The following is a 13,846-nucleotide window of genomic DNA, read 5'->3' on the forward strand; positions in this document are numbered from 1 at the left end:
ACAAACAGAATGATCGTCTTGAGATTTTCGGACAGTCAAGTCATCGAGTAGCGATGGCACGAAGGTGAGAGCTGCATGGCAGGTGACTTGAAGCTTCGAGAGAATAAGGACAGAACGGCGCCCGGTATCAGGTCTTATGCATTACATCTGGATCTTGAGGTGGCGGTCGGGGCCTTGGCTGTCAGATGTACAGTAATACCAGGTGCGGAAGAACCTTACAAGGTAGCCAGGCCGGGCTTGAGAGACACAGTTGGGCGAGGGCAACCTTGAAGTTGAGGAGACGCCCGGAAAAGAGCGCACTCATGCCTTCGTCCACCGCGGCCAGTCGCAGAATAGCTGGAGATCGCCGCATTGATGCTTGGATGTTCATGGCTTAAGTGCTTTGGCTTAGGCTTGGCGTCAAGACAGAAAACCCGTTTCGGCATCTGGCTGATAGAGATCCACGTTTTGAACAGCTACAAAACTCTTTCAGAAGATCGCATCAAGAAATAGAAAAGTACATCGTACTAAGAAACTCTTTCTTAATACACACTTCCATAACTATTGTTGTTGATATGTAAACAATTATGCTAGACTGACGCGAAGTAAAGACTGCCATATTCTCAAATTCGAAACTGGTTTTCTGTCTTGACGCCAAGCCTAAGGCCAGCCCTCTAGGCATGCTGGGTGCGCCTTCTAAGCCCCAGAATCGCAATTTGGGCATCACGATTTTGGCTTCTGGCGCCTAACGAAGCACAAGCATAACTGCAACGATGCATTGGCTTCGGATCTACCCTAAGTATTTTCGCAAATTACGGTATCGATAAGCTCAACATCGCCTGCGCTTTTGACCCACCTCCATCCATGGTCGAACCTTCTTTAGCACTAACAGAATCAATCGCCTAGCCATGGCAAACACGACTTATTCTCACGTTACACAAACTCGACTCCCACCCTTCAGCGTTCTGCACCACTTCCGACGTGAACACCGACCCACCGACCACTTCTTGAAACTGCCCTCTGAAATAAGGGCCATCATCTACAGCCATGTCTTCCCAACATACCTCGAATGCGAGATGTCATTGCGCGCGACCATTGCGACGAGCAAGGACGAGAACGTGCCCCAAGAAATCCGAGATAGCTTCACCGAGATTGGCATGACAAGGACTCCTGGCGACCCAGATCTGAACAAGCTATACGCATTGCTGGCGACATGCCGCACAGTTCGCGAGGAAGCACTCCAATCCCTCAAACTCAATCATCCCACGAATCTGCAGGTCTTTGTTCCAGGATCGGAATTTCCGACACCCTTGAACAGATTGCCCATCTTGCTGCGCAATATCCTCACCGCATTGAGTTTCTTGCCCCTGAGCATGGGTGTGATGATTAACGATTATAAATACCCTCAAGCTCCAGCAAAAGTGATCAAGTTCGAGCTCCTGTCCAAGGTTGTACTATCGCAGCCGCTAGGTACAGTGGAAACAGATCTCTCCCTCGACACACCCGAGAGGCTTGCAGGACAAGTATCGCAGGAAGACGCCGGGCTGATCATAGATACGGCTCTCAAGCAATATAAACGCCCACTTTCTATGCTCGAGGAATGCCGCAAATATATCCAACGCCATGACGGCAAGCGCGTTCCTGCACTATGCATGGTGCAGCACTTCTGGTCTCATAAAGGCGAGTGCACGAAGACTTGCGCGTCTCCATGGTCTGTCAAGCATGAGAACGACAGGATAATCGTAAGTCTTCTTACTTGGCGTACCGCTATCGTGGCTGACTGCTTTTGTTGTTCACAGGCCGTGTGCTGGGAAGTTGACACATTTGAGATAGAGTCTGCTCAGTCGTTCAGAAGGAAGGACCTGCAAGGTCCCAGCTTCCCTATGCCTGAAATGTATTCTTGAACAAGCTGTACCTCTTGATCCGAAACTCCGATGTTGGACTCGACACATCTTGCGTTTCTTTATCTTTTGTCAGTAGGTCAGTACTCGTCCGCCCCATCGTGACCGCCAGTGTTGCTAACGCGATGACCCATCTTCCGAATCTCCTTGATGCTTGCACCAAATAACTTCTTCATAGACTCAGATTTTCGGAAGCGCCTTGAGTGGCCAGTCGGTGTATCTTCAACATCAACATCCCGCGTATGCTTAATAGTGCTATTGTCCTCCTGTGTTTGCGAAGCCCCTCCATCAACAGCCGCAACTTCATGCTTGACCATCTTGAAGCTGGTCTGCGGAGGCGTCTCGGAATTTAGCTTGATACTCGCCACGCTCTGAGACAAGGGCATTCTTGCAACTTTGTTGGTCGGTCGGAATACGTCTTCGACGTGGGATGCTTTCCGATCACTTGACTGCCCGGGCATAGTTTTGGAGGCACTCGGTCTTGCATCTCTTTCTTCCACGGCACGAAGTCTTGTCTCGGACATATGGGAGTAGTATGATACCTTCCTCCCATCGTGGCCTGTTGCCAGATGCCCGTTGCTTGGGTAACTTGGGCCCGGGCTGCTGAAGGAACCAGTGCTACCAAAGTTGCCAATAGTGAAGCTCTTGCTGATTGTAGGCTCTCTTCTGTTGGGATTCGGTGCCTTCCGGAAGATATTGGGAGGTATATGAGGCAGGTTGTCGCTCAGCTTACGAACCCTTGGCTTGGCTGGATTAACCGGAGGATATTGTCCTGACTGCTGCTTGACCACAGTTGGGTAAGGCCGGCTGTTACGTTCGTGCCGAGCTACTGCAGGATGCCTTGAAAAGCTTGGGTCGTTCTGGCTCATGTATATTGCAAACTTGTCGAGGCTGCTGGTGGCTGCGTCAGTCTGACAAAATGATCTCAGTGTTGCCATTGCTTCTTTCTTGATGTCTCTTTCTGCACGTTCGAACTCCATACTGGTCTTGTGCTTCAGTGACAGGTTTCTTCCATCTCTGTTACTACTCGCGGATTCAGGACGGGGTATCAGCTCGTTCGTTCGTAAACGGTCAACGAGAGTGGTGTATCTCCCTAACCAATAGATTGCAGGTTGCGGGATAAAGACCTGAAAGCATTAGCATGGACTGGGGAAACAGGTAGATTATCACTCACATGTCTCGGATCTACTAGTACTTCAGATTTCTCTGAACCAGTCACTGATGACAAAGCAGAGTCGTTGTCAGGTAACGACCAAGACGTATTGCCATCTTCGCCATCCACACCTACAGTTACTCGATCTCGAAACGGATATGGCGATTTGCTACTGGCTCGTGGCTTCTCATTCCTCCGTGGGGTCATCGTGTTGTTGAAACAGAGCTGCCTTGTGGGTTCCTGAGGTCGGGTTCTGCGTTCAGGAGACAAGAAACCATCGTATGTACTTGATCTCGGCAGCGGAGGATCGAGTGAACGCATGAGCCGGTGTGAAGTGATATCCTTGTTAGGTGAAAGTAATGCTGGTGTCGTTTGAGACTTAGGGAGCCCCTTGGTTGCTCCGTCTAAGACATCCTCGATTGAATTGAAGTCTTCGAACTGCGTAAGAAATGACTCCGATCGTGGAAGCAGGTTTCGAGGCAAATGGTATGATGACGGTGCATGCTCACTCTTGACTCCTGCTGACCTTCGTTGGGGAGGACGGCGTGCCCTGTCCGGAGATAGCATCCCGTTTGCTGTGGCTAAGCAAGATTTCGACGCTCGTCGGGTAGACGCGGTTCGAGCTGGGCGTGGTATGGCTGAAACGGATGGGCGACGTGGACTGGCACCTAGAAGCTCAGCATCGCGGTCTCTTGGAGACATTTTGCCTCTTGCTGGCGTTGGAGGTTGAGGTCGTCGGCCATGGCAACGATTTTTTCGGGAGAAAAACGCGACGCTGGACAGATTCGGCAAGGGCGACACGCAAGGTAGAGGTGGAAGGTGCGATGGAGATTCAGGTTCACTATCGTCAGTTCCGGGGATATAGAGCCTCTTCATCTTGCATGATGAAGAGAAAGATATTGGACATATTTGCAATGGCGAAGAACTGTTGCTTATGGGTAAGAATGTGTTCAAAGTGAAACTTTCACCACATGCATCATTTCGCTGCCTGCAGTTCTCATGTAACCTAAATCCCTACAGTGGCGGCTCACAGCATTGACTTCCTTCCCAAAACTGTACACTTACCTTGAACATTAGACTGTATTTTACTTCGACACCTAGCTGTGAAAAGATTAGCTCAATCAAGCGAAAATGCTTAGCAGATCCTGTGGTACGGATATCACTCACGTCTTGCCCTGCGAAAGTCAGTGAATGCGCTCTACTTGCATCTCCAGCACATACACGAAAAAGTCCTCGGTAGGATTCGAACCTACAACCTTCCAGGTTTTGCTCCTACGCAACCGGATGCACCACCATCGTGCTACGAGGACGTTAAGGCGACAGTCGGATTCGAACCGACATCTCTCAGTGAACCCATCGACTGGCTACCCATGTATCGCTACATGGGGACCCAGGACGTGAAGGACAGATCCACTGATGCTCTACCGGTTAAGCTATGTCGCCCTATGTTAGTGTGTGCTGGAAATCCAAGCAGACCGATCGCTTCCCTATTCGTGGCCGAAGCCACGATTGACACTTGTTAGCAAAACTTCTAGACAGATGTAGGTGTATTGGGTGACTGACCTCAAGTGTAGCAGTAGCTTCTTGGCTGTTGGTTAGTACAGATCTGAAGCTTCCCTCAGACGGTTGCCTAGACACTGTCAGCTGATAGGGAGGGGGACTTACCTGTGCGCTGTCGCGCAGTCAGCTTGGCTTTCCAGGCCAGGCATGACTTGTATGAAGTGAAGGCTAGAACGAGAGTGCCGTTCGAGCCTCATATACCATGCTTACGTCAATGCCCTTTGTCAGGGCAAACGACAAACAGCTTTGTCCTCGACCTTTCAACTTCAGTCTTTCTTTGTCCAAAGCATTGTGACGTTGTCGGAGTCGCTGCTCATTGTGAATGGCAGAACCTGCACTCCGGAGCTCGTAGCAGCCTGAGCCGCACACTGTGTATCACGAACATCAGTATGGAGATAATCTTGTTGCTCTTGTCACCACGCAATGTACCTCAATCAAGACGATATGGCGTCTTCATTCTCTCTCAAACGCAAAGCTGAGTCTTCTGGAGACGACTATGCAGACAGCCCATCCATAATCAGTGAGGCAGGCGATGTCATGCTCTCACCAACCAAGAAAAGAAAGCTCGAGATGAGTCCACTCCCGATGCCTGATCAAGCGAGTCCAAGCGTGCCGCCAAATGACTTGACGGACGCTCTGGTCCAGCTCAATTTGAGTCAAGCTGATCACCCAACTAGCAATGACGGCAATACTGACACAGAGGAAACCGAGTCTAACCCCAGCACAGCTAGGACTACCCCAGAACGTGTTATCTCACCACCACGACCTGTCCTCGCTATCTACCTCGACACGCCCTCCCAGCCCTTCATCCTCGTCAAGCCGAGCTTTGCGGTTGGTGGCTTTGCTCGTTGTTCAATCTGGCTTGGCCTGAACGATCGAAGGTTGTATGTGCGCAAGCTACAAGGATGCTGTAGCACTCCAAAGGATGTCACTCACTATGTAGAGCACTCCGGAGTCCCAAAGCTGGTCAGCAGTCTTGAACACGGTAAGAACCCAAACCAACCTCAATCTCCCAAGGTCAAATTCGGCTGTCTCAACATCGCCATCGACAAACAGCAAGAGAACCTATCAAATTCGTCATACTGGAGCACAATGAGTGAGTACGTCAACGGCCCAACTCTCCTGTCAGTCTTCGAGAAAGCCGCTAACACAGAGTTTGTCTTTCCGGAACCTGCAATCTGGCAGTGCGGTCTCGTCCTCCTAGAGATCCTCCGCAAAATGCGATTTCCAGACATAACCACAGGCGGCAAGCACTTCAGGCGGATGTCCCACAACGACATCTACCCACGCAACATTCTGCTAGCTAACGACAACCTTGATCCGACAGCTACCACAAATTTCTACCTCATCGACTTTGGTATCGCCACTCTAGAATCAGAGCCGGGTCACCGTTGGGGCGATTTATCCAATGTCTGAACATCCTCTGCAGCATGATGCTGAACCAGAACCTCAATTGCACAGCCAGATCGATAGTGAAGCTCAGACGGGGTGACAGCAATCTTCCATACTCAAACGAGCTGCAGGCGAAAGTGGCCGAGATGGAACAAGTCAATATGAATGCTCAGCCATGCTATGGTTTTCCCATCAAATACTGGTTCGACAAATGGATCGGGGACTTCCGTCACATGTTGGAGAGAAGTACGGCAAAGCTCAAGAAGAGCGGCAAGTCAACCAGAATCCCGCTGCAGGAGCCATTGACGATCCAGAGACCATGGCTGTTCCGCGGTGATAAGGCTGTCGAAAACATGACGCATTTCATGGCGAAGCAGGGTGGGTGCAGTCCTTATCAGCGGGTGTGGCTCGAGGAAGAGTCTTTGAAGGTCGTGAAAGTTGAGGAAGAGCAGTATTGGAACAAGCCAGAGGCTGATGCACCGCTAAGAGAGGCGGTTCTCCAGAAGAAGGGTCCACCTGTGGCACCTTGGTAAGTCAGACACAATCCTGTAGACAGTCAGTAGAAAGATTGAAGCACGAGATAATCAGTTGACGCCGTATCGAGTGCCAAGGCAAAGTAGCCTTTGATAAGTGAATACCATTTCGATACAATAAACTGTCCCTGTCCTCAATTCATATTGCATGAAAATCGCGTCTTTCTCACTTGTGCGCCGCCAGAACGTACGCCATAGGCACAAATGTGCTTTAATCATCACCAAGGTAGTAGTTCTGTTTCTGACTATCGATGCGAGCGATGTCGACAGACAGCAAGCTTCTAGGAGGTTGTACTAAAAGAGAAGAAAGTAGTTGCAGAGAAGGGACAGGTAAGAGCAGACAGCAGCTCCTGAAAGCTGAATGGTGCCTTCAATCTCAGGCATGTCTCTTGGTCCAGAATGCCCCGTTGTCAGCTTCGACCACCGTTCCTCCTTTAGGGTGCATTAAGATCAATCTCGGACGCCTTGTTCCCCCTTTCCGATAGTACCGCGCTCCGCAAGACTTGTGGTACGGCGGCGAGGAAAAGAAGAGATTGACCTCAATCAGCCAATTGAGCGCTCGAGAGTGTTACATGCAGGTACATGCACTATCCCAGCGGACTTGAGCGGCCAGAGATATGCTACTACTATATTTACAAAAGCATGTCATGATAGCGCATCCTTAGACCTAACTTAAGCTGAGTCCAAGCTTCAAGACATTCAGGAATCCGTGGCGTGCGTGGTTGCTAACATTAGACAGCCCTGAGACCTATTTACTACATTGTACTCAAGACCACTTTAGGCTGTTTGTTGTCCACCGTCGAACATCACCCAATGCACACCTAGGTAGCTAACACCACAGCATAACCATACCATACCTTACCCACCCAACCAATCAACCAGCACCCCACCACCATGTCCGGCGGCGCCCCCCTCCCCCAACCAACAACCCAAAAAATCCTCTCAATCGCCGACCTCAAAGCCCTTGCCGACGCAAACCTCCCCCCCTCAGCCCGCGACTTCTTCAACAGCGGCAGCACAGACCAACGCACCCTCCACGCCAACGAAACCGCTCTCGCGCGGTACCACCTCCGCTCCCGCGTCCTCGTCGACGTCAAAAACCTCGATCCCAGCACAACATGTCTCGACCGCCGCATCAGCTTCCCCCTCTGCTGCGCCCCAGCCGGCATCCAAGCAATGGCCCATCCAGACGGTGAACTCGCGACCAGCCGCGCCGTGCGCACCATGGGCGTGAACCAGGCCATCAGCTCCTTTGCTTCCTACCCCATCGATGAGATTGTTTCCGCCGGTGGGAATGATGACTCAGCGCCCAGCTACGCGATTCAGCTGTATCCAATGTCAAACCGCGGCTTACAGGAAAGGATCGTGAAACGAGCCGAACAATCCGGCTGCCGCGCAATCTTCCTCACAGGCGACTCTCCTGTCCTCGGCGTCCGCTACAATGAATGGCGCAACGACTTCCGGACCCCCAGCGGGATCTCTTTCCCAATCCTCGAGCGCGACACAGAGACAATCCGGTCCACGACGCACGACACGGGCTTCGCGGGTCTAAACGACGACGGCGCACATTGGGCAGCTGAGATCCCGTGGTTACGGGCGCGGACGAAGATGAAGATCTTTGTGAAGGGGGTGATGTGTGCTGAGGACGTTGAGGCTGCGATTAGGTGGGGTGTTGACGGGGTGATCGTGAGTAATCATGGGGGTAGACAGCTTGATGGGGTGCCGGGGACGATGGATGTGTTGGAGGAGTGTGTAAGAGCGGCCCGGGGGAGTAAGTTGGAGGTGCATGTTGATGGGGGGTTTAGGAGGGGGAGTGATGTTTTTGTTGCGTTGGCGTTGGGGGCGAGGTGTTGTTGGGTTGGGAGGCCGACGTTGTGGGTGAGTTTGTTTATTAAGTTTGTGGGTGTGTTGATGCTAATCGGACGTGTGTTAGGGACTTGGGTATGATGGGCAGAAGGGTGTGGAGAGAATGTTGGAGGTGTTTTATGAGGACTTCAAGCGGTGTATGGCGCTTTGTGGGTGTAGAAGGGTGGAGGATATCAATAGGAGTTGTTTGGCGAGGATGGGGAACGATGGGGTGCTTCGGCCGTTGACGAGGGAGAGTAGATTGTGATAGTGGATTTGCTGAGTTCGTCTGCTTTTAATGAGATTGTAAGGTCCTTACAGCAGCAGCGCGTGCGTACGACAGAAATTCAAGGCAAGGTATGCTTGCTGCTGTTCATTTCGATAGGGTGCCACTCCAAGCTTGAACGGGCGTCAGTGACCTCAGAACAACGGCATCACATGAAGGGTACAACACCAAAGGGCAAAGCATCTAGGAGTCGGGTCTATTGCGCTTGAACCGCAATGAGCTGACGAAACAGCATAGAGTCATATATACAACGATGAAGTGGCTCAACCATGTTGTTTTCGGAAGATCTTCCGCGAATGTAGACTATTACAGACTCTATAGAATTATACTTCTGTATTGGGGAGCTTAGACGACCTTGCGCGAATGCGCAACATACGCGCTCTCTCAAGATCCTCCTCCGGGCGGAGAAGGGCTCCGTGAGACAAGCGTGTACGCCCTCGCGCAGTTTTCTGCAATCCACGACGATTCGCAACAGCAGCAGACTCCGCAAGGTTTCAGATCCCTAGCAGACGCGTCGTATGCGGAACGATCGAGCGCGTTCGTTGTCGCCAGAAGTTGATAGGGATCAACATGGATGCTTCTGTTTGCAGGAGCACGTCTTCGTTGCTAGGCACGTCAGCCACAGCTTTCTGCGAACCATCAGATTTCTTGATTTCGAGACCGCCGACAGACGTGTCGTGTGCGGAATAAAGGGGCATGTTCGTTGTCTCTGTGTGGTGATTCGGAACCTCCTTAGATTCTTCTGTATGCGGGGAAACGTCTTCACACATAAGCCACAGTCTCCTGCGATTCATACTGATCTGCAATGGCAGCAAGTTCATTGAGTTGTACGGTGTCAACAGTCGTATCGAATGTGGGACGATACATTGCGCTTGTCTCCTCCGTGTGATCAGTCTCATCCTGAAGACGATCAACTTCACTTGTACCAACTACTGGTGTGAACGTGTCATAGCTAAGCTTGTGTTCGTTGACGACGAAGTGTTCGCGCCTCTCAGTGTTTCCAGTGTCTGTACTGCGTATCACTATAGGCTCGGCACGCTGTTGAAGTGGTATATCAAAGGACTGACTAAGCAGATCAATAGGTGAGATTGTTGCTGCTGTGTCGGCCATCTTCCATTTATCGTCAAGGGCTAGTGCCATATCAACCAAACAAAGGAAGTCGGTGTAGGGGATTGACTCATAGAACCTCCATGCGTGCAGATCTTTCTCCAGCAGTAGCTGACTGAGTTGCATTTGTTCATGCCTAGCCCCTGATGACTCTTCTGTCCAGTCCAGCAGCCATCCCACGACCGAGGATTTAACCGGACGTTGAGACAGGCGTGGTAAGATCTTGCTTGACTGTAGAGTTCCGAGGTTTCCATCGATAATAATCTTCCCTGCAAGAAGTAGCCATGTTCTGTCTTCGGCATTGGCGTGCGAACGGACGTTGCTCTGCAAGCTGCGCTGAACTAATTGCTGCATGTCCATCGTTATGCAGCCCAAGGTCGCGGCATAGATCCAGACAAGACGACACAGGTTGAAATGTTTCTTCTGCCAAGCTAAAAGGAAAAAAGACTCGATAAGCTCTTGGCTCAAGTGTTGTATGCCTTGCATTGGTGTTGATTTGAGAATCTCAACTGCATCCTGTAGGTTGCCCGCCTTCTTTGCTATGCGGAACAACTCGGTCATGCAGTCCAGGTCGAGCGATATCTTCGATTCGTAGGCCTTGTGCACAATGGCCAAAACATCTGATGCCCAGGTGGTATTTGATTTTCTGATCCGGCAGGCTCGCAATAGCCGTTCTACGTTTCGTGTCGTGAGCCAGTTTGGTCCGAAAGCATCTTTCATGCGCTCGTCAAGACAAGCCAAGCCGTCAGGACCTCGCATATAGAGAGCAACTTCTTGCTTGATAACGGCGCTAGTTATACTCGCGTTGATGCGCTGTCTTTCAGCAAGTTCTTGCTCCTGAATGAGATCGATTATCCTACGACGTAGGCCAGGAGCTGTGGCATATCGCAGTATCAAGGCAAATGTCGTGCTGTCTGGCGTTATGCCTCGAGACCTCAAGTCCAGGAGTAAGTTCGTGTACCTATCATTATCTTTGACCACTAAACATCTTGACAGCTCTGAATTGAAACAAGAGATATCTGGTTGCAAGCCAAAGCTAAGTGCAGATTGCCATATATGTCTAGCGGAATTTGCGAGTTCTGTATGCTGTCTACAGTAGCGCAAGGCTGAACGCAGTGCCGCTGTTGAGGCGAAGGGTGCGGTTGATGTGTCACTGAAAACCCACTCCAACAGATCTCCTACAACCTGATGCCGATGTTCAGAACCTTGGTAAACGTAGCGCATAGCGCTCCGGTATTTGTGTGGAGCAGTGAGAACATCGACGTAGCGCTTGAAGCTGCGTACGTCCCAGTGTGGAGGGTGTGGCAGATCTCTGACATCGCGGTAGGGGTCGGGTATCCTGATGAGCCTCAGCCAATCCAAATCTTTCGGTGGTATGGCGTAGCCGCTAGCTGGTTGCAGATGTTGTAAGGTAAGCTCCCTGGCTCTTGCCGTACCTTCTAGCGCAACATCGCATGTCTGGACATCATATTTGGGATAGACTGTAACAGCGCACCCGGACCCATCGCGATGGACCCACATGTTCGTACTGCGGGAACCAGAGAGGTGCCGAACCCTTTTGCCGGAGAGCGTGCAGCGAGTTACGTCCGGGCTTGGTCCCGACTTGGACTCATCTTGTAACAAAAGCTTGAGCCGGACGAAGTGCCGTTCTGCATCAACATCTTGTAGGTAGTGAATTTTCTTGCGGTCGAATTCGTAGCTGTACTTGCGCAGGCCGTCCGTAGAGAAGTCCTTGTTCTTTCGCGATTCTTCATTATGCTTGGTATCAGATTTCGATGAACGTACGTCGTCGTGGGTAGCCAACCCGTTCGGAGTCAGTGTTGTCTGCTGAGCCCATTCTCTCATTGCCCCTCTTCGCGTTCTTGGCTTCCTCCCATATTCGAGGGAGCTGCCTACGACATTAGAGAGCTTGATTGGGTGTGAGGTTGGCGACGCGTGGACGTAGCGCCGGGTTATTTGTTCAATTCTTGAATGAAGCTCAGGGGTTCCAGCAGCAGGTCGGCTGCGATGTCTGCATTCGAAGCGGTCTTGCCCAGGCGCGAGTCCTGTGCGGTATTGACGACTTGAGGCGTGTCTGAACCATTCTGGGTAAAGAAACAGCAGAGGCTGCTGAGCTATAGGAGAGGCTGAAGATGTTGTATTGATTGTTATAGGGAAGACCGGGTTCAGTGATCGTAGAGACTTCGATGCATATCGCCGAGAGCAACTTGACATATGTAGACAGTCATTCGTGCTGTTTGGCCGTGAGTCTCGATAAAATTGTCGAGCTCTTGATCCTTCTGAACGCGGTTATGCTTGGCCAAAAATGCGATTTGCGGCAGCCATCAAGAACAAGGCTGAATTGAGTCAGCCTCAGCGGTGGCATGCTGGCGAAGGAAGGTGCGGCGAAGTGTCACTGCGGTGGTATTGGCGGGCACCTGCATCAACACACACGCTTCACTGGCAGGTTCAGCTCAGGCTTGGAGTTCCCACTGCAGAACTCGATGATTATGCACTGTGACCGCAAGCTCTGCATGCATGCCAAACGAGCCATATATGTATGATGAAACTTTCGTAGTGCCCGCAGTGAACGAAATAGATATTCTGCTGGGTTGACAGTGGCTCAATCAGCGCCTCTACAGTCGTGCTTTCCGACTACCATACGACTTCTACTGACTCTCACCTTCTCCATCCACCGTACTGGCCACGACAAATTGCGTCGAAACTACCTTGACAATCGCTTCACACCATGGCCAAGTCAGCCCTAGGCTCTATCCTACCCCTGGTCATCACCTTCATTCTACTCGCTGTGGTGGCAGTAGTTGGGTTTGTGGCTTATCAGATCGCATGCGACGTGGCAGACAAGACTAGCAAGAAGATGGAGAAGAAGAACGTATCCTTCAGTAAGGATGGCTTGAAAGTTGGGGTCAAAGAGGTTTCAGCGGAACAGGTCGGAGACAGCACACAGAAGTATGCACGCCTTGCAACCAGTCCATGCAGCTCTACTAACAACACCGCAGCGTCCTCATGAAAGCCTGGAATACCTCATCGTGGCCCGCCTATCAGTCTAAACTGGGCTGGGGTTCAGCTTCACCTGCTGGCTCCCCAGTTGCAGGATCAGAGAAGCGCAAACCGTAAGTCTATAGCCACTATTTACTGGGCAGCATTGAACAGTGCTAGGTTCGCGAGGACCAGTTCGAGGAAGTAGAACTTAAGGATGTGGTCCTCAGACATGGTCTGCAACACCTGAAAGAGTGTGGAGCATGGACAAAGAAGGTGACGATCAATACAGAACAATCTTCCATCTTGAACCTTTTCAAATGATATACATGCGTTGCAGATAGCCTAAATGTTACGAAAATCATCTCACCGGCATCATGGTGCCGAGACCCTTACTGATCAGGATCGAGGACATGGTTCGCGGGCTTGCTGGTTTGTCCCAATCAGCAACAACGTCGGTAAAGTCGTATGTCGTGTTGTGAGTATGCACGAGTTGACTGCGATGGCATGTATCTAGTCTACCAGGTTTTTCAGGGGTTCACCAGTACCTGACAGTATTCGCAACCAGCTTTGTGGAGTACAAACGCCGAAGTCTTGGATGCTGTGCAGGACACCTTGATACGCGCGCGCCCTCATGAGGAACGACCGACTGAAGTGCCAGACATTGGCCTCGATGTTGAGGATTCCGGAAAAGCAACGGCACAAAGAGCAGAAGATGGCCGATCATCTGAACTCGAGCAGAATTCGAGGTACCGCAGGGCGACCAGCGAGAGGACTGGGAAGCAGAGATCTCAGAAAACATTCTACACGCAATGCAGAAGGATTGTCATGCCGAGATGCAAAATGCCAGATAATACCGACTGAGCCTCCTCAGCAGAAGTGACCGCTGATCCGTTTTCTGCCATTTTGGAACGCACCTATACCCTGTAGTGAAGCAGGATGCAACCTCAACAACGAACGGAACGAAATGTTGCACGAAGGTCAAGATAAGAAGCAGAGACACAGCTTTACGTCTGCAAGAAGCATCTCAGAACATGTTTCGCCTTTGGCCTAGCCTCAAAACTACCACGTGCTCTGATAAGGCCCGTCAACACTATGAAGTCAAGTAGGA

The 13,846-nt window shown here is 51.1% G+C and overlaps 7 protein-coding genes and 1 non-coding gene across 8 annotated transcripts; 5 read left to right on the plus strand and 3 right to left on the minus strand.

Annotated features, from left to right (window-relative positions):
- Window positions 1-1,055: 1,055 nt before the first annotated feature.
- On the plus strand, window positions 1,056-1,883 carry PMZ80_004966 (uncharacterized protein; the record flags this gene model as incomplete). Its single annotated transcript, XM_064873389.1, has 2 exons — window positions 1,056-1,721; window positions 1,779-1,883. The coding sequence occupies 2 exons, from the start codon at window positions 1,056-1,058 to the stop codon at window positions 1,881-1,883; spliced, it is 771 nt and encodes a 256-aa protein (XP_064730493.1).
- Window positions 1,884-1,960: 77 nt separating this feature from the next.
- PMZ80_004967 (uncharacterized protein) lies at window positions 1,961-3,240 on the minus strand (the record flags this gene model as incomplete). Its single annotated transcript, XM_064873390.1, has 2 exons — window positions 1,961-3,007; window positions 3,055-3,240. 2 exons carry the CDS (start codon window positions 3,238-3,240, stop codon window positions 1,961-1,963), a joined length of 1,233 nt encoding a protein of 410 aa, XP_064730494.1.
- A 1,021-nt stretch (window positions 3,241-4,261) lies between these two features.
- Window positions 4,262-4,343, minus strand: PMZ80_004968. The gene has a single exon. It is a non-coding gene; the product is annotated as a tRNA-Arg (tRNA).
- Window positions 4,344-5,016: 673 nt separating this feature from the next.
- Window positions 5,017-6,009, plus strand: PMZ80_004969 (uncharacterized protein; the record flags this gene model as incomplete). Its single annotated transcript, XM_064873391.1, has 1 exon — window positions 5,017-6,009. One exon carries the CDS (start codon window positions 5,017-5,019, stop codon window positions 6,007-6,009), a length of 993 nt encoding a protein of 330 aa, XP_064730495.1.
- Window positions 6,010-6,146: 137 nt separating this feature from the next.
- PMZ80_004970 (uncharacterized protein) lies at window positions 6,147-6,518 on the plus strand (the record flags this gene model as incomplete). Its single annotated transcript, XM_064873392.1, has 1 exon — window positions 6,147-6,518. The coding sequence occupies one exon, from the start codon at window positions 6,147-6,149 to the stop codon at window positions 6,516-6,518; it is 372 nt and encodes a 123-aa protein (XP_064730496.1).
- Window positions 6,519-7,412: 894 nt separating this feature from the next.
- On the plus strand, window positions 7,413-8,631 carry PMZ80_004971 (uncharacterized protein; the record flags this gene model as incomplete). The annotated part of the gene is made up of 2 exons (XM_064873393.1): window positions 7,413-8,396; window positions 8,452-8,631. The coding sequence occupies 2 exons, from the start codon at window positions 7,413-7,415 to the stop codon at window positions 8,629-8,631; spliced, it is 1,164 nt and encodes a 387-aa protein (XP_064730497.1).
- A 780-nt stretch (window positions 8,632-9,411) lies between these two features.
- On the minus strand, window positions 9,412-11,601 carry PMZ80_004972 (uncharacterized protein; the record flags this gene model as incomplete). Its single annotated transcript, XM_064873394.1, has 1 exon — window positions 9,412-11,601. One exon carries the CDS (start codon window positions 11,599-11,601, stop codon window positions 9,412-9,414), a length of 2,190 nt encoding a protein of 729 aa, XP_064730498.1.
- Window positions 11,602-12,484: 883 nt separating this feature from the next.
- PMZ80_004973 (uncharacterized protein) lies at window positions 12,485-12,873 on the plus strand (the record flags this gene model as incomplete). The annotated part of the gene is made up of 2 exons (XM_064873395.1): window positions 12,485-12,705; window positions 12,756-12,873. The coding sequence occupies 2 exons, from the start codon at window positions 12,485-12,487 to the stop codon at window positions 12,871-12,873; spliced, it is 339 nt and encodes a 112-aa protein (XP_064730499.1).
- Between the last annotated feature and the right edge of the window lie 973 nt (window positions 12,874-13,846).

Source organism: Knufia obscura (assembly GCF_036327395.1).
Source record: "Knufia obscura strain CCFEE 5817 isolate CBS 148926 chromosome Unknown scaffold_5, whole genome shotgun sequence".
Classification (NCBI taxonomy): domain Eukaryota; kingdom Fungi; phylum Ascomycota; class Eurotiomycetes; order Chaetothyriales; family Trichomeriaceae; genus Knufia; species Knufia obscura.